Below are 17,951 nucleotides of genomic sequence, written 5' to 3' on the forward strand. Positions count from 1 at the left end.
GCGTGAGACTCCAAATCCCTTGATTGCAGTAGGTCGCAGATTTCAATCCTACACGTAGCCGAGTTTTTGCTAATTTGAGGCTTATTTCCTACACTAAGCTACTTTTTAGTCGTGTTCTTGCAAGTGTTTGCGAAGCGCAGCTTCTCTGTGTTTAAGGAAGTCTTAAAATTTGTTCAGTCTTAAAATAGGTTAATAGCTTCAGTTCATCTCCTTTGTTAAAAGGCAAACTCCACTATCGGACAGCAAAAGTGTAAAGGTCACGAAAAACATGATTGGCTTCTAATTTTGAAATTGGAATTTAATTTCAGATTTCCTAGAGGAATAAAAAATTCTACTATTGCTCGTTTTCTCAATTTGAGTGTCAATCATAAATTCTTATAATAAATCAAAGAGCTTTAGGGCCATCTATTTGTTTCTTGGAATTATGAAAATTATGAGATTTTTCAAAAAAAAGATCGCTATTTTTTAGTTTGCGTTAATTGACTCTTTTTCAATTTTCTGTTGCTTTGTTCTAAAAGTTTACTGGTAAAAAGATTGAAAGTTCAAAAATATCTGTAGTTTTTGTTATTTGATCATCTATAGCATCATTAGTTCGCCTATGCAAATAGCCCACAGATAGATTTACTGTTGTGTCCGTTTAGTCTGGACGAAGTGGCTCGTGAGAGGCTGGAGCAGCTGAAGAAGAAGAGGAACAAGTTGGTGTATGTAGCCGACAAGCTCACAGAGAAGAAACAGAAGGAGAAGGAGGAGAGGGCGAAGAGGAAGCGCTTCATTCTGACGAAGAAGAAGCAAGAAGAGGAGAAGGAAGACAAGTCGGAAGGGACGGTGCTGAAGGAAGAGGTAAGCGTTGAATTTTGAACATTTCATGTTAATTAAAGGGGTTTATTACCATTTTAGCCCTCTATAAAGTTCTATCCCCCATAATACAAAAACTATAGCGTAAAGACTAAATTTTTTTTTAACCAAGAGCGGGTCTTTCTTTTGAAAAAGTGAATTTGGGCATGTGTTGTTTATCATCCATACCGTGTCTCTTTAAGATTTCGAAAATAAGAAATTATAGTTTTAAGAATGAATATAGATTTCGTGAACGAATGAATGGGCTGTTATGAACACTTTTTTGTTCAAACTTCATTTTCTATTTTGACGCATTTGAACATAGTAGCATGTGAAAATCCAATAATACTGGAAAATGAACGAAGGGGTGAATCGGAAAAGAACGCTTACTGGTTTTAAAAATGCCATTAGTTTGAAAAGTATGAGCAAGACTGCTTAGGTAGCAGCTAAGGACTTTTACAAACCAAATTGGATAGTTTTTCATACTGAAATTTTTAAAAATTGATGTTTATTGATATGTCGGTTTAGGAACTGTTGTTGATGAAACATGTATGTATTGGCTGTTTTGTTTTATTCCACCGCCTCGGCCACAAGGTTGGAGTGGGGAATTGTTGAAGAGATTTTACAAACGATTCAATTAATATTTGGGCTGCTATAAAAACTGTACAATTGATTGAAGTTCTATCTTATTGACATGTAATACGACTTTTGAAAATAATTTAAGCAAAGCAGCGTCCTGTATTTTAAGCAAGAGATGTAATTATGAAAATCCGACAATTTAAAAGACGTTGATGGTTGAAAATTGTCTGCCATTCAATCCATCTGCCTCGAGAACAGCTCCCTTCTGATTAAAATGACGTCTTTTGACATCTTCCCAAGTGAACTAACTGTAAAAATATTTGAAAACGATTTCATTTTTCTTATATCGTTTGATTTTTCATCCTTTCAATTGTCATAACGGTAACTTCCAAAAAATGTTATCCAATTCTTTCATCTGAAATTTTCCGTCAGTTATTTCAGCCTGTTGGTATTATTGAGTCTCTCATTTTGTTATCCATACTTTTTAGTCGGATGTACGTGGAAGCAGTTAAGCAGCACATGCACTGCAATTGAATTAACTAACCGAAATTGAAGCCCTGGTTTTTCACGTCGACTAACTGTGGTAAAAATCGTCTGGATATAGCTTCATTTAGAGTTCGATTGAAATTCTGCTTTTTCAATTCGTTTTATGTCATTTTGGTTGATGAAAACATGTGTGAAGCGTTCTGGCAAAGTTGTGTCAGAGTTAAAGCTTGTTCGGATACTTTGTTGTTTTCACCTAGAGCCAACAAGAACTATGTTCAACTATTTGAAAATGAGTATTATCAGAATAATAATTAAAGGTATGAATTCATTTTTTTCACTTCCACATCGAGTAACTGTGGAAATAATTGTCTGGATATTGCTTAGCTGTAAAGCTCTCTTGAAGTTCTGTGCTTTTAAAATCTTTTTCATGTCATATGGGTTGATGGAAACTTGTATTACGCGTTTTTGGCTATATTCCCTAAGTTGCTACATAATAAAACTTGCCTGTTTACTTCGATATTTTCACCTGGAGCCGGTGATCACAAGTTAAACTGTTTGCATTAAATCATCACAAAAAATAGAAATATTTTTTCAATCAACTAAATGCTGAAATTGTTGTTGGTGAGCGCTGATTTTTTTTAAGAGTCACTGAACGCAGTGAAGACTTTTAAATATGATGTGATGATTTTGTTTTTTAGAATAAAGTTATCAAATTTATTAACGCTCAAGTTTGAGTTTTCAGGTTTTGACTGATTTTTAAGCGTCGATGAACGTAGTGAAGACTCTTATATTGGTAGTGATGATTTATTTGTTTATTTTGTAAAGGATATTTGTGAATGCTCAAATTTGATTTTTCGTTGTTAAAATTTTAATTTCTTTTTAAGAATTAGCCTAATTGTGCTGATAAACTTATTAATTAGGAGAGACATGAATACTAATTCACTAAATTCATTTGAAGTTAAGAACACTGAGAATAAAGTACAACAACAGCACTGAAGCAAAAGTTACAGGCCTGCTATATCTGGATCAGACATTTGCAATGAAAATACATCAAAAAGACCATGTACAACTCTGAGCCCACTTAGCGAAGACGAAAGCGGTACAAAATTGCTAAATTTATTAAGCTCCGCGGTAGAAAAAGCAATCAAAACTTTTGGGCTAAAAGAGGATAGTAAAACCGATGAACACGACAATCAATGAGAAATCAGAGGAAACCTTTAAAAGGTGCTAGATCTCCCAAAAACAGTTGATGCCTGCATGGATCAAAAAGATATCTCCATTGCACGCCGCCTACCAACTAGAAGTGGAGCCATTAAACCTATAGTTGTTAAGTTTTCACGAAGGGTTGCAAGAATCGATCTCATGCGGAGAAATCTAGCAAAGTCAACGGAAACGAAAGAAGTTAAAATATTCGAAGACCTGAGCCCAGCGCGATCCATGTTTATAGAACTGATGAAAAGTGACAGCCGTAGTCTAAGTGTTTGGACAAAAGAGGGCAATATTTTATATACATTTCACAACAATTTTTATTATAGCAAAGTCACCAACCTTTGATGGAGGAATTGATCTTGGCTATAATTTGAATGATGTTAAAAGCTGTTTTCGTTGATAAAAACTAATTCACCAAATAGTGCTAATCCTTATCACTCAATCTATTCGTGTGATGCCAAGTTAACTTTTATGCACCTTCATATAAGATCATTAAAAACCGCACTTCGAATAATTGGAAACACTTAAACTAAATCTTGAGTCTTCTCTCGATATTCTGTCTAACTGAAACATGGCTGGCAGAAAGTGACATAAGTGAAGTCTGGTTAATTAGTGGTTATAATCAATTCTACACCAAAATTAGAAGCACTCATGGTGGCGGTGTCAGGATACCAACCAGAAGTACTTACTGTTTGCTGAAACAGGTTCAAATAGTCTTTGAAGATGATATACTTGCTGAAATGTCGAAAGGTTCTTTCAAGTTTCCGGTTGGTGTAAACAATAAACCTAAAAGAAATAAAATATCATTCGTAGAAAAGCTAGATCAGTTTTTAGATGAGAAAAAAATCTTTAAATAGGCCTTTTATTGTGTGTGGCTATTTCATTATAGATACCAGGCAGAACAACCTACTTGTTCAGAATTATATGAACATAATAACTTCAAATGGTTTTGAGATCACTAGAGATGAAGCTACCCGCGTTACTGAAAATACGCAAACTTGTCTGGATCATTTCATATATTAAAATTTACCTTTCTCTGTTTCGAAGGTACTCAATTACGAAAAAATATCTGACCATTATCCGATAACTTTAGAATGGTACATAAATATTAAATGCACTGTAGAAAATGTTAAATTCGACCTAGATATTTTAAATATATGTTTGATAGCAAATAAGTTAGTAATTAATATATTTAAAACAGTGCAAATTAACGTTAAATCAAGCACTTCCTTTTGTGATTTCAATTTGATTTCAAAAGTTGAACCTGTATGCAAGTTTTTGGGCAGATTGCTAGCTCTCATATATCAGTAACATAAATTTCCTTAAATTGAGACTGGAAAAACAATGTGGTTTGATATCAAAACTAAGATATTATGTACCAACGGGCCAACTACTGGACTACTATCGCAGTAATGTAGTCTCCCTATTCTTCAGTATGGCGTTCTGTTTTATGGGTGCTGTAGTTTTTCTGTTTTCAACCCAATTTTCGTAATGCCTCTGTATAAAAAAGTTTTGATAAAGTTTTGAGTATGATATAATATAATGTTATGCATTTTCCATAACCTAACAATTATTGACTCATTTGAGTTTTTGGGTATACCCTTTGGAAATATTTCTGCTATACTGCATAATTCCAATACTTTTCTCAGTTCACTCTCAATAAATGAAAATTTGATAAGGGCATTTAAATAGGGCTCTGATATGTTTAGCTACTAGTTCAAACAAATGGTGTTCCTTAGAAAAAAAAAAGCTTGTTTTTAATTCATTGACTAGATTGATTAGTATTTATATACATATTCAAGGCAGATTTGAATAAGCGTTTCACTTTCTGATTAAATAAATCTAATTTTTAATGGATGCGTAACTAGAACAACATAATGCAATATAATTTGCACAAATTTTTTGTAGGGTCTAACACAAGGTGCTTGGCAAAAGGAAACACTTTCGAAGCCTGTAACAAATATTTGTGACTTTTCTCCTAAAACATCTTGGTGCTTTTATGAGAGAAACTTTTGTAACCTAAAAAAATTGCGCCTTAACAGTTTTGATATCTGGTCTGCAAGATCAGAATTATCACGAGCTGTTTGCGTTGAAGCAATATCTGAAATTCAATTTCAAAGGTGTGGGTAATTTCGGAAGGAACGAGGCATAGCAAAATAACATAGCAATGTAAAATAACATTCCCCCATAACAATGTTACCAAAACAGCCACCTAACGTCAATTGTTCGCTTGAGTTTAAAGTGATCTTTTTGGTTTAGTTTCTGAACAATATGTTTAGGTAGCGGCTGAGTTGGCGCAAGACGTGGAGGAGGCTAAGTCGATGAGTAGACATGCTGGTAATATGTCAGAGCTCCTTCACAGGGCCCAGAGCTACTTGGGAAGTCTGTCCCCCTCAGTGATAGACGAAGAGGACGAGGAGGGGGAGGGCAAGGAGGAAGAGGAGAGGGGAGAGAAAGTTGAAAAGGCTGTCGTCGGTCAGAAGGAAATTGACGCTGAAAAGAAACGGAATATTCTAGAAGACTACGTTAGTATTTTGTATATCTATTTGTTTTCGGTCTGAGCATTGAATTTGTGTGAAGCGTTGGCATCAAACAGCAGTTTGATTTGGCTTAATGTCTACTGTTGTTTCAGACACTTTGATTAAATTGTTGGACGGTGTTATATAATTTGGTTGTTTTTTAGAGGAATTCGTTTTGGGAAAGCAAATGTTCAGTTTCATTTGGATTTCGTAAATCATGAGACGGCTTGTTTAATTTTTGTTATAGTGCTGCTAGATACACAGCAAATTAGAAATTTAAAATATTTTTTCTAAACTGTCGCGTGTAGGGGAATGTTTCATGGCAGAATAACAAAAGATAACAGCCAATCAGAATTTAAAATCAGCCAGTCTTCAAAATGTGATTCAGTGTCTCTTAGTCTGTTTAAAAGATTTTGACTGGCTGGAATTCTTGTCATTTTTGCGTTCTGCCATGAGAATTGCTTCCGCTCATGTGTGTTAGGTTGAGGACGCTGTCGTGCGTACTCTGAATCTGGACCGAATTAGTGACTCCCAGTTCTCGGAGAGGGTCAAGTCTCGAGTTGCACTGGTGCGCATGGCCAGACACGAGGGCGAGGAGAGGGGGGCGGATGATGGGATGAGAGACGGACAGATTGGACTGGACGTGAGGCCACCTGTGCACCAGCCCCCGGAGATCATGGTTGGTACTGGAACCTTCGAAAAAAAATTAAAGATCATTATGCCTTTTGGCTTTTTTCATAAGCAATGCTAGTTTGATAATACGATTCCAGATCGGTCAAGCAAGGTAGCACCTTTTATTGTTAAGTTTTGAGCAAAGTTGTTTCTGATGTAGTATTGAAGCAGCATGAGTTATGCCAGCTCAATTAACGCCCATTCGTTGATGCCTTGTTTATCACTAAAACATATGAGACTATGATTATGATTGAAAGTAGGCGTTGTTAGAAAGAAAGAAAGAATTTATTTCTCGTTGTTAATGGTAAATTTGCATACAACGAGAATTTAAATATGAAGCACCAGAAACAGTGAGGGGACAGTTAACGAACCCAATTTGGTTACACAATACTGCCCGTTTTATCAAATAAAAGACAAATTTGTGATCTTCAAAGACAAGGAAAAATATATAAATATGAAAACATAAAAGAAAATATGGGAAAAAAATACTAAAGTTTGAATAAACATAAAGCAGCCGATTTATGGCATTGTGTAGACAGGTTAATGACATAAGTTCCAAGCTCTGCATCAATATTTAAATTGATTCTTCAATCATAGTCGGTATAAAACCAAATTAAAGAAGAAGTTAGTTCAAATTCATCACTCATAATTTCTGAAACTCGCTAGTCGTAGGCACCCCTATTCGGTTTCAAAAACAAAACTTGAACTTGTTCCCTTTACGGTTACTGCTTTACTAACTGTGTCCCGGGTAGGCGACAGGTTGCAAGTTATATACATCAGAATGCGAAGTGTTATTTTCAATAATTTATTTTCCTTTCAGGACTTTTTTGTAATTTGAGTGCATCTTTTAGTTTTCTTAGAAGAAGTCCTTAAAATTGTTCACGCTCATATTTGATTTTTCGTAGGTCAACTTCACATTTCTTGCAAGTTTAATTTCACTTGCGCGACTGACTTATAATCGGGAAATAGACTTTTTCCCCCTAAACAACTTTTCTTACACATTCAGCTGACAAATTTATTTAGTGAAAAATTATTGATGTTTTTTTCGGGTTTAGGTTCTCGTCGGCTAAGTTCTGTCGGCTGATTTTCCGTTTTTTGTCAAATACCTTCTTATATCTGGTACGCTTTTCAAGTAGTTTCCTTCGAAAACTTGACTTTTTGTCAGCTTACTTGCCACATCACGGATTTTTTGCACTGTCTGCAATTTTTCATTATAGATGCGAGTGTTGTTCATTGTAGTTTCGGGGGACTTTCAGGAGTTTCCGGATTTTTTTAAGAGTCATGGATGTAGTGAATACTTTTATATATGTCTTTCAAATCGACTTCTAGTTTCAAAAATAGTTTTCAGTTTTTCAGCGTTATAAAAAGTTAACCTAGTGATCCAATTTTCTCAAATTGAGTTAGTTTTATCATAGAAGTGTCACTTTAATTGTTCTCGAAATTCAAGGAGCCTCAAGGCCATATGTTTTTTATTCAAAATTTGAGAGATGGTTTTTTTTTCAGTTTCCTTTGTTCATGAGTCATGACTTTTTCCAACTGTGTTGGTTATGTTTGAATTGCTATTTGTAGAGTGAGCGAATTGTGCGACACTACGATGTGCAGTGGAAGTATCCGAAGAAGGTGAATCCATTCAAGGGAGCCAGATACACCAACAGGATACTCCATCTACACGCTCTCAAGATACTACACGTAAGTTATTCTAACTTAATTGTATCCGCCGAGAGCGCATATAGCACTAGACTAAATTGATAAAAGATAAAAATCAAGTATACGCAATACTGGGTTTATTGGAAAAGTAGATTTACGTGAGTTGCGTTAGTCAGAAATACGTGCCTTGTTACGCTTCATAGTTAATAACATATGCAGTTAAACTAGCCCTTGTTGTGTTTTTTAATACTTGGTCGAACACACCTCAACTGTGACCTTTGTTTTGTACTAACTTCAGGGTCATATGGAAGCGGTGTTGTGCATGAAGATATCAGCCGGCAGAATCATGACCGGCTCTATGGACCATTCAGTGCGTGTATGGTGCAATGGATCAGGCAGGTCTCTCCACAAACTATACGGACACAGGGGATCAGTCTGCTCCATAGATTTCAACAGGTAAGCAGTGCAATCAAGACATCAGAAGCCTCTCTAGGTCACACAAAATGTACCGAGTTAATCCGAGTATTTCAGCTATGACTTATCAAGAATTCGACCGGGATATGAAACTGCTTTGAAAGGGAAAATGACGGATATTTGAAAGACTCATGCAATAACCGCGACCTATTTTTAAGAATCTGACATGACTTCCTGGGGGCTGCTAAATATTATGTTGTATTGACAAGCCCCAAGGAATTCGCATCAGAATTTTAAAAAATTGGTGGCTGCTATTGCAAGAGAAGCTTAAAGACGTGTACTTCTTTTTCTGTTTCAAGCAACATAATATCCTGGACGTATGTATAGTACCAGTTGCGTTGGGCTTCAGGAAGCAGAAATTATGCATGAAGTTTTTTTCAATAACATTTAGAACAGGCTTTGGCGAATGGTTATTAGCAGATAATGTACGTTGAGCCGAACTGTTCTTTCGGTTTTTGATAAATACTGGAATGATTAGGATTCCTTGATCATCATCATCATCGTTGAGTTTTACACCATCTTCTGGTGTTCGACGGTGAGTTTACTGTCCAGTTTGGTGTTCGTCCCTTTTCTATCCAGGGATTAGGATTTCTTGCCCTCGAAGATTTAGGGGCGCCCCGCCGACCCAGTTTGAACGGGATAAGGCGGCAATGATGATGATGATGATGATGATGATGATGATGATGATGATGATGATGATGATGATGATGATGATGATGATGGTGGTGATGGTGATGATGATGATGATGATGATGATGATGATGATGATGATGATGCTGGATTAGTACTTTTTGATCCAGCTGGCGACCAAGAAATGGATAACACCCGCTCCCTGAGACTGAACTTGCAGTGGGTAAGGTCGGTGGCTAATTAAAAACAATGGAGTCATTACCACTGCTGTGTGTGTAGGGACTGGATAGTGAGTGGCAGTTGGGACATGACAGTGATGGTGTGGGACAGCAGGAGCTACTCCTACTTCGCCACCCTCTTCGGACACCTCGGCAAAGTCACAGCCATACAGCTCACCCCATTTCTACTGTGAGCACTGGCCAAGACATGTTTGTTCTGACCACGGAATTAGGAGTCATTTTTGATTAAGCTGTTTTGCACTTACTCAAGTGATACTTTTTTTTGAAGTTTTTTTGTTTGTGATTCGAGCTGCGAATCAAAAATTTCTTTAAAAATTATCAATATCGAGAAAATGGTTCTCACAATTTGTTTTTTAAAGTGATATCTGCAAAAATAATTAGAATTATTCAAGTATCGGTGAAAGAATAGCAGACACTTATTTAGGTCGTGGTGATTTTTTTCTGAAAAACCTTAGAATTTGTTCAATTGTGTTAATTTAAATCAGTTCACGAAATATCTTGTTCATGAAATTCCAAGAACTTTGAGGTCATATTTTTTTAACTTTGAAATTCGAAAGATCAAATTTTTCAAAAAAAAAAACGAGCAAGATTTCTTCTGTTTCCTTGCTTTCATTGACGCTTTTCCAATTTTCTGTCGGCAATGTTTTGTGATTTTTAATTGTTTCAAGCTTCACGGGTTCCCACGATGGAACCATCCGAGTGTGGGACATCTCAAAGAACTTCGCTTGTGTGCGAGTGTACGAAGCAGGGGCAGCAGTCACCTCTGTCACTATCCCTTTTGTGCCAGTCTCAACTGAAGGTCACAAGGACAGTCATGGACTGGCGGTGGATGTGCCAGAAGACGAGAACGAGAAGCTGCCGTTGGAGTGTGTATTTACTACATGTCAAGGGTGAGAGATATTTGCACGTTTACTAATCATTTATGAATGCCAATCAACTATTTAAAAAGAGTCAGAAGAGACTTATTTCAGCCTTTCTTTTTTTTCAGGCTAAGTTTTTGTTTGGGCTCAACTTGCGAATTGAAGATTGAAGTTCACATTCATTTTTTAAGCAATTTCAACCTACGCTATCCAGTATCTAAGATGTCCTAGAAACAAAAAACCGCTTCTCATTTGGTAGAAAAATTTTTAAAACTTTTTGATCAAATTGACTCAGTTTGGGTTGGTATTTAAATTTTACCATAACAGTTTATTGGATTTTAATTACAAAGTAGATTTTTGGTCTCAACGGGTAAATCAAAGGCAAAAAAAATAGAAAGAAGCTTGCAAATCAGATGATTGCTATGCCAGCTCTCGGAGAGATTAAGTCTCTTTCTGAAGTGGCGTATATCGTTGCAGAAAATAATGTTTTTTTCTTGTATGAAAAAACGCCGCGAATTGTTCTCAAGGCAACTGAACCAGACAATTAATCTATGTTTGATTTAGGTCGATCAAGATTATGGATCTGAAGAGAAACAGGACTGCCGCCTTAGAAGGACATTCTGCTGAAGTCACTTGTCTTAGAGTGAGTCAAATAGCAAGTTTTTAGTAATTTTTCCTACAAAAATGATCCAAAAATGAAAAGGATAATGAACGTAGTAAGTACTCTTAATATAGGTCTTGTAGATTTTTTTTGGTTTTTTTAGGAAAAAGTCTAAAATTTGTTCATGCTCAATTTTCATTTTTTTTCGGCTTGACTTTTGATTTCTTTTAACACTAGTGGACGAAATCAAGCGCAAATTCAGGATTTTACTCTGTAGAATGCCTGTTTTCAATGTACATTTTGGACAGCAATTCCTTCGAAATTCAGTAAAGTTGATCGAGCAAATGATCAGAGCTACCATCTATGAAAGTATCAATACTTGGTTCCAATGACTTACCAATGTAATCCGGGTCTGAAAATGCCAGCTTTCCTCATCTGCACTAAGTTTTGCTTCGTAGTAAAATCTTTCTTGAGTAAGCGGAGTAAACAACTTGTTCATGCGACATGAATCATTCTCAGCGAGAAAATGGAAACAGTGTGAAAACTTTACCAAGTTCAGACGTTTGTTACTTATTCATTTTTGTTCATTTCCTTGTTAAAAGGAAGGCAAACTCCACTATCTAACAGCAAAAATGTAAATGTCACGAAAAACTTGACCGACTTCTAGTTTCGAAAATGAAATTTAATTATCATATTTGCCAGCGAAATAACAAGTTGTTACCTATTGATCCAGTTTGCTCAAGTTAGCGTTAATTTAATTTTAAAAAGCACCGATAATAAATTGCTCGTGAAATTCAAAGAGCTTTAAGTGCATATAATTTTTCGTGAAAATTCGAAAGTTTTTTCAAAAACAAGTAAGTTTTTTTTTCTGTTTTCTTCCGCTCATTAATTTTTTCCAACTATGTTTTACAGCAGCAGTTATTTCAATTGTGTTGCTCCATCAACCATTTGGTTAGGTTTTATGAAAATCTGATGCAAGCTTGTTTTCCCCTGGCCAAATTTGAAAAAACTTTTTACGCATTTGATTCCCCGAAGTCGTTCATTGACTTTTAAATCCTCAAATCATGGCTTTTAAGTTCGTTGTTGCATAACTTGTTTGAAGTTTGTATTTATATCTTTAGATAAGTGGAAACTTGCTGATCTCTGGCTCACAAGATGGTCAAGTGAGATTTTGGAACAAACACACTCTCCAGTGCGAGTCAGGAATACAAGCTCATAATGAGCCAGTGCTCGCCCTAGAGTTCCACAGACGCAAGTTCTACACTGCTTCTGCGTGAGTCACAATAAAGTTATCGTTGGTTCTGAAAACAATTGATGGAACTTTTTTTTTCATTTTTTGGCTAAGATTTATTGACGATAGCACGGGTAACTTAAATATTTGAGTTCTCAGCTATTCAGGCCATGAATATTTTTTATTTTAACAATTAGGGTATTTTGGTTTAACGATCCATTTTATGACCAATTAATGTAAAAGTCAAGAATAACAGAAACTTCTCATGGATAATTAACATTTAGTGACTCAACAATTCGAGAGTGGGATCTCTATACTATGACCTGCATGAGGGTGTTACATGGACACAAAGCGGCAGTTAGGGCTCTCAAGGTATCCGACCGGAGAATCATTTCATGCTCTGACGATGGCGAGATCAGATTTTGGCAACTGCAGGACCCCCTGGAACCAGAAATGATGCTGTGAAAAAAAAACACAGATTACAACTGCTATTTTAAAATTGAGTGTTAATTTTAATCTTAACCTATATTCAAGATAATTTAGACTAATTTCATCTGTTGTTTTTTTTAGCTTAGCTAATTTTGTCATAGTTCTTCTAGCTATGAAGCCTACAAAAACACTATTGAAAGTTAGAGAGAAGTGAATTTTCACTTGTATAGATCGTGGCGTTTTTGATTAAACTGTTCTCGGAAAATGTTTTCGAAAAGATCTCACAACAACAAAAATTCAAGTGGGGCGAAACGAAATATGGCTAATTTAAGGTTCAAAAATAGATTATTGTTTGAAAAATCAAAGCAAGAAGAACCCAATGATTTTTTCTTGAAATAGGGTTAGTTTTTAAGAGTAGCTGGACGTAGTTCAGACTCTAATATAGGTCATGATTTTTGAAGGAAAAAATCTTAAAATTTGTTCCGGCTTAAAAATCATTTTTTTGCGGTTCGACTTTGATTTCTTAAGTTCAGTTCATTTTCTTTGTTTACACAAGCATGGCTTGTGTTATTGAATGAACAACGTTTTTTCCAACCTAAGTCGCAAATATTGTTCCGACGGTAATATTGTTGTGATAAAATGTGTTCTTTTTTGATCAATAACCAGCTATTAAGTGCAGCCAATGGATTTTATCACCGACTATTTTTGTTCCGATTTCGTAACGCAAGTAACGGAATACTTAGGCTTGGGGTGTTTTTTTTTCAGGAAAAATTCGACTTTTCAACTAGCTATTTTTGACGGAGTTTTTTATATCCTTCAATAAGTATTAGTGTCTTGAGCTTAAATTTGAAAATATATTCCACCTGTGATTATTTTTCGTAAAGTTATGGGGGTTTAAAAATTGCTATCTCGCATTAATTTGGGAAAATTAATGCGAGATATATTTCGCGCTATTAAGGCGTGAGCGTAGATTCAATCCGTCGTGAAATTGTTCCAAATTGGTTAAAGAAAGCTTATTTGCTTTAATTGATTTGTTACTAGGAGTAAATTTATCATTTTTCACTTAATATGGCGTGCGGGGGGGGGGGGTGATTTTCACAAAATTCTCAAATTTACAAAAAAAAAATTATATTTTTAATTAACTATGATTATTTTTGTGATTACTGCTCCATAGACCTTAAAAGGCAGTCGGAACGTTCAGGACTTTGTCCTGATACAACCAGTAATTTTGTTTCGACTTTCGTTACAAAAAAAAACGGAATAATTGTGCTCGGGATAGTTTTTTTTAATTAGCCATGTTTGACGAAGTTTTTTTTTATATCATTCAACTGGTTTTGTTGTCCTGAGCTTAAGTTTGGAAAAATATTTTAACTGTGATCGTTTTTCCTAAATTTATGAGGGTTTAAAAATTGTCAATTTGGGAAAATAAATGAGCGATATATTTCGCGCTATTAACGCGTAAGCGGAGATTTAATCCCTCATAGAAATCGTTCCAAATTGGTTAAAGGAAGCTTATTTGCCATAATTGGTTTGTTTCTAGGAGTGAAAGTTATCATTTTTTGCTTTATTTGGCGTGTGGGTTGATGATTGCTTACAAAAATATCAAATTAAAAATGAATTCACTTTAATTTAATTAACTTTTTTTCATGTTTTTACTGCTCTATAAACCTTGAAAAGCATTCAGAATATTCAGAGCTCCGCCCTGTTACGAGAAGTTTTGTATTACAAATAGCTCTCTAGCTTCAAGGTATCATGGTTCTGTACAGTAGAAGTAGGGAAGGAGACAAGTAACAAAATACGAGGGTTCAAACCTGGGCAGGGTCGGATGTTTCGAATGAACTTTTTCGAATGAAATTTTGTATACTGAAAGTTTTAGACATTCAGGTTTTCCCAGTAGGTTTATCGGTCATATTTTTGCTTGTGTATGCGAAATGCAACTTCGTCTCTGTGTAAGACCTTTATGAATGCACTTAGGTATGTATACTATTTTTGAATTCAATTGAAATTCAAGTTGAATTTCTTTTTTATAGATTTCCAGCAGAATAAAAGTTTCATCTATTGATCCAGTTTTCTTAAATTAGATTGTTATCAAAAAAAAGACAACTATGAACCGTTCTTGAAATTCAACGAGCTTTAAGGCCATTTTTGTTTAATCTTGAAATTCAAAGTTGAAGTTTAAAAAATTAATTAAGTGTTTTTTGTTTCTTGCATTCATGATTCTTTTCCAACTGCCTGTTGGCTATGTTCAAAAACTGTCCGTAATTTATTGTTCTTGGATTTCAAATAACTTTAACTTCATAATTTATGAGTAATGAAAGTAGTGAAGATTTTTATTTAGGTCTTGCTTGTTTTTTTTCAGGAAATTTTAATGCATTCGGGTATATACGCACTTTTTGAGTTCAATTGAAATTCATCTGCTAAAAGTTACGTAAATAGAACTCTCCAAATAGCACTCTTCAGACAAACTTCGGCTTTTTAACTAGCCGTTTTTGACGGAATTTTTTCATATCATTCAAAAACTATTATTGTCTTGAGCTTAAATTTGAAAAGATATTTCATCTGTGATAATTTTTCGTAAAGTTATGCGGGTTTAAATCTTGCTAATTTGGCCAGTTTGACAATTAACGCGCGATATAACTCGCGCTATTTACGAGTAAGCGAGATGTAACCCGTCTTAGAGATTGTTCCAAATTGGTTAAAGGAAGCTTATATGCCATAATTGATTTTTTACTAGGAGTGAAATTTATCATTTTGGGCTTTATATGGCGTGTGAGGTGATGTTTCCACAAAAATTTTCAAAATTTTCTAAAAAAAATTTTTAATTTCATTTTATTACATTTAAATTTTTCATGTTATTACTGCTCCATAGACCTTAAAAGGTAGTCGAAACGTTCAAGGCTTCGCCCTGATACCACTCAGGGCTTCGCCCCGATAGAGTCTTCCGTAATTTGTCGACTGTTTAGATAACACCATTTGACAGTTTTTTTCTAAAACATACAAAATATATTAATGTTTGAGCTCTAATGTCAAAAGATAACTCACCGAAGTGTTTCAGCTTCTTTAAAAAAACTACAAGGTGTTGAAAACTCCTATTGTGACCACTTTGGGATAAATAGCGCGCTATATATCTCATTTTCATGCTAAGAGGCGAGGTGATCCCCAGTATGGGAATATTTGGGAAAAAATCAAAAATTCAATCTACCAATTTTACATCAAAATTTTTTCATAAGGGCTGTTAAAAAAACGCCCTTGCCCTGATATGAACAGTTTTTGTATCATGCTTTTAAATTTGAGGGTAGTTTATTTCGTTCAGGCCAATTTTTATGAAAAATGATAGTTTTTCACGAATCAAATATATCGCAACAAAAATATATCGAATTAAAATATCGCAAAAAAAGATATTGTCTTCCTGAGCGCGAATGTAGCTACTTTTTTTGATCGTTTAGTTTGTGTTCTGGGCGTTTACATATCGTCAATTCGAATCAATTGGACATATGAACGCAAGCTTATAAAAAATTATCAATGAAGCACTACGCTTCAGAACAATTTATTTGAATTGAGGTGAGATACTAGGTGAAGCCAACTGTTCACTTGACGGTTTCGCTTAGTATCAGATTTTAAATTGCTTAAGTTTTTTAAGCGTTAGATATTTGGTCAGATTATAGACTTAAAAAAAGAAACAATTTAAAAACCAAAAAAACTATTTCAAAACAATGTTTACAATTTTTGTAAGGTAAATCTTCCTCCATACAAATTTAGCAGCTGGAAATTATATTGGTAACAAAAAAATTCATTTTTGACAATTAATTTCATGTAGCTTCGGATTTGTTGTATGTGGGGTTCGGATATATATAAAACATAAAAACTCCAGTTGCCAGCAATTAATAACTAACAGTGCAAAGTATGTGATTACGATGCCTTTCCTTCAATTAGCCCACGCGATGACAGCGGTGAACTCTTTTCACTGGTTATTAAGAAAAAAAAAATTTTTTAAATCGAGAAAAATAATTTGAGATTTTTTAAGGAAAAGTTCCTGTCGTCCATTTTTCTGGTATGAAAAGTCACTATCTTACAGTTTTCTTATAAGAACAATTCCCTCTTTTGTAATATTCTTCGAGCTTAATTTTGTAAGAAAATTTTAAAAGTTTGTTCTAAGATAGCGACTTCAGTCAGCCCAGAAACATCCAAAGTTTTGCGCTGCTAAATCAGTTTCTTCTTTAATTAGAGGGCCCTATAAATTGCCAAGTTATATTTATAATAGTGCGCTGCAAAAGTTGATAAGTCTCGTGAGTTTCCTGGTCTCATGAAACTCAAAAAATGGTGTTAAATCATTGCGCCAATAAATTGAAATAAAATCTTAATTTTGTCCAGAAGGATTGCTAGTGGAAAATACTGTGCTGATTTAAATTATCAGGACAAAACAAACAAAACTTGAATTTCCAAACACGCTTTCTCAAATTAGGTTAAGGTTAGACAAAAAGTGAAGAGAACAAAAGTTGCTTAGAATTTCATCAGAATTGATATGGTGTAGTTTTTTCTCCGAAAATTTCAGCCAAAATTTTACCACAAAAATGGGTCATTTTGGCTTTTTACAATTAATCAAGAATTACGCTGAAACTACTTTGTTAATTGACAAGGAATATATATCACAGGAAGCCTCTTACACAGCCCAACGAAGTTATAGAAGGGCTGAATCTCCAAAAAAAATTGAATGAACTGTTTAGAATTTGTTTTCAAGCAAAGATTTTTGATTTTATATAGTAAAAACACGTTTCTTGAATATCAAGCAAAAATGTTTTCTCTTACACAGTTTTTTGGAGATTGAGCCCTCGTACAACTTTGTTGGGCTGTGTAAGAGGCTTCTTGTGATATATATTCCTCATCAATTACCAAAGCAGTTTCAGCGTAATTCTTGATTTTGGGGTAAATTTTTGGTTGAAAACTTCGGAAAAAAATTGCACCATATTAATTCTGTTGAAATTTTAAGCAACTTTTGTCTAATCTTAAACCAATTTGAGAAAAACCCGTTTGAAAATTCAAATTTCGTTCGTTTTGTCTGGAGTTTGAATCAGCACTGTATTTTGCTATTGGATATCTATCCTTGTACTGCCTTAGTAAATCGGTTTAAAATTGTTTTATGAATCAATTTAATTGAGGAAAAAAATTGTTTGGCTGGAACTTTTTAAATCACCGGATCTTTCTTTCTTTCATTTACTGCTTTGAATATTTTAGCAGTTTTAAGTATAATCCGTTCTCGTGGTATTCACACATTTTGCCCCTCACACGTTTCGCCCCTCTTAAATCTAGTTGCACATTTCGCCCCTCACACATTTCGACCCGAATAACTTCACACATTTTGTCCTCGCACATTTCGCCCCTAATGTATTACACAGTTAATTAACGCCGCGTTCTTAATGTACATTTTAGGGACGAAATGTGCCACTGAATTTAAGAGGGGCGAAATGTGTGTGTGGCGAAACGTGGGACATTCCGTTCTCGTGTAGTTGTTGTTCTAAGCGGTTGTCGTATCCGCGCTCTTTA

The 17,951-nt window shown here is 34.8% G+C and overlaps 1 protein-coding gene across 4 annotated transcripts in view; it reads left to right on the top strand.

Moving 5' to 3' along the window:
- LOC134843634 (uncharacterized) overlaps positions 1-12,534 on the top strand; it is a 51,478-nt gene extending 38,944 nt beyond the window's left edge. For 2 of the 4 annotated variants that reach the window (XM_063859818.1, XM_063859820.1), the window contains 11 exons: positions 642-840; positions 1,363-1,383; positions 5,388-5,633; positions 6,109-6,306; positions 7,869-7,988; positions 8,245-8,402; positions 9,330-9,458; positions 9,958-10,179; positions 10,714-10,792; positions 11,872-12,023; positions 12,266-12,534. In XM_063859818.1, coding sequence (XP_063715888.1) covers positions 642-840; positions 1,363-1,383; positions 5,388-5,633; positions 6,109-6,306; positions 7,869-7,988; positions 8,245-8,402; positions 9,330-9,458; positions 9,958-10,179; positions 10,714-10,792; positions 11,872-12,023; positions 12,266-12,446 — 1,705 coding nt within the window. In that variant the 3' untranslated portion in view covers positions 12,447-12,534. Of the gene's footprint in view, positions 1-641; positions 841-1,362; positions 1,384-5,387; positions 5,634-6,108; positions 6,307-7,868; positions 7,989-8,244; positions 8,403-8,898; positions 8,953-9,329; positions 9,459-9,957; positions 10,180-10,713; positions 10,793-11,871; positions 12,024-12,265 lie in introns of those variants that run through there. The other 2 variants (XM_063859819.1, XM_063859821.1) reach the window with 2 other exon arrangements.
- The last annotated feature ends 5,417 nt before the right edge of the window (positions 12,535-17,951 follow it).

This window comes from Symsagittifera roscoffensis, chromosome 4 (genome assembly GCF_963678635.1).
Source record: "Symsagittifera roscoffensis chromosome 4, txSymRosc1.1, whole genome shotgun sequence".
Lineage (NCBI taxonomy): Eukaryota > Metazoa > Xenacoelomorpha > Acoela > Convolutidae > Symsagittifera > Symsagittifera roscoffensis.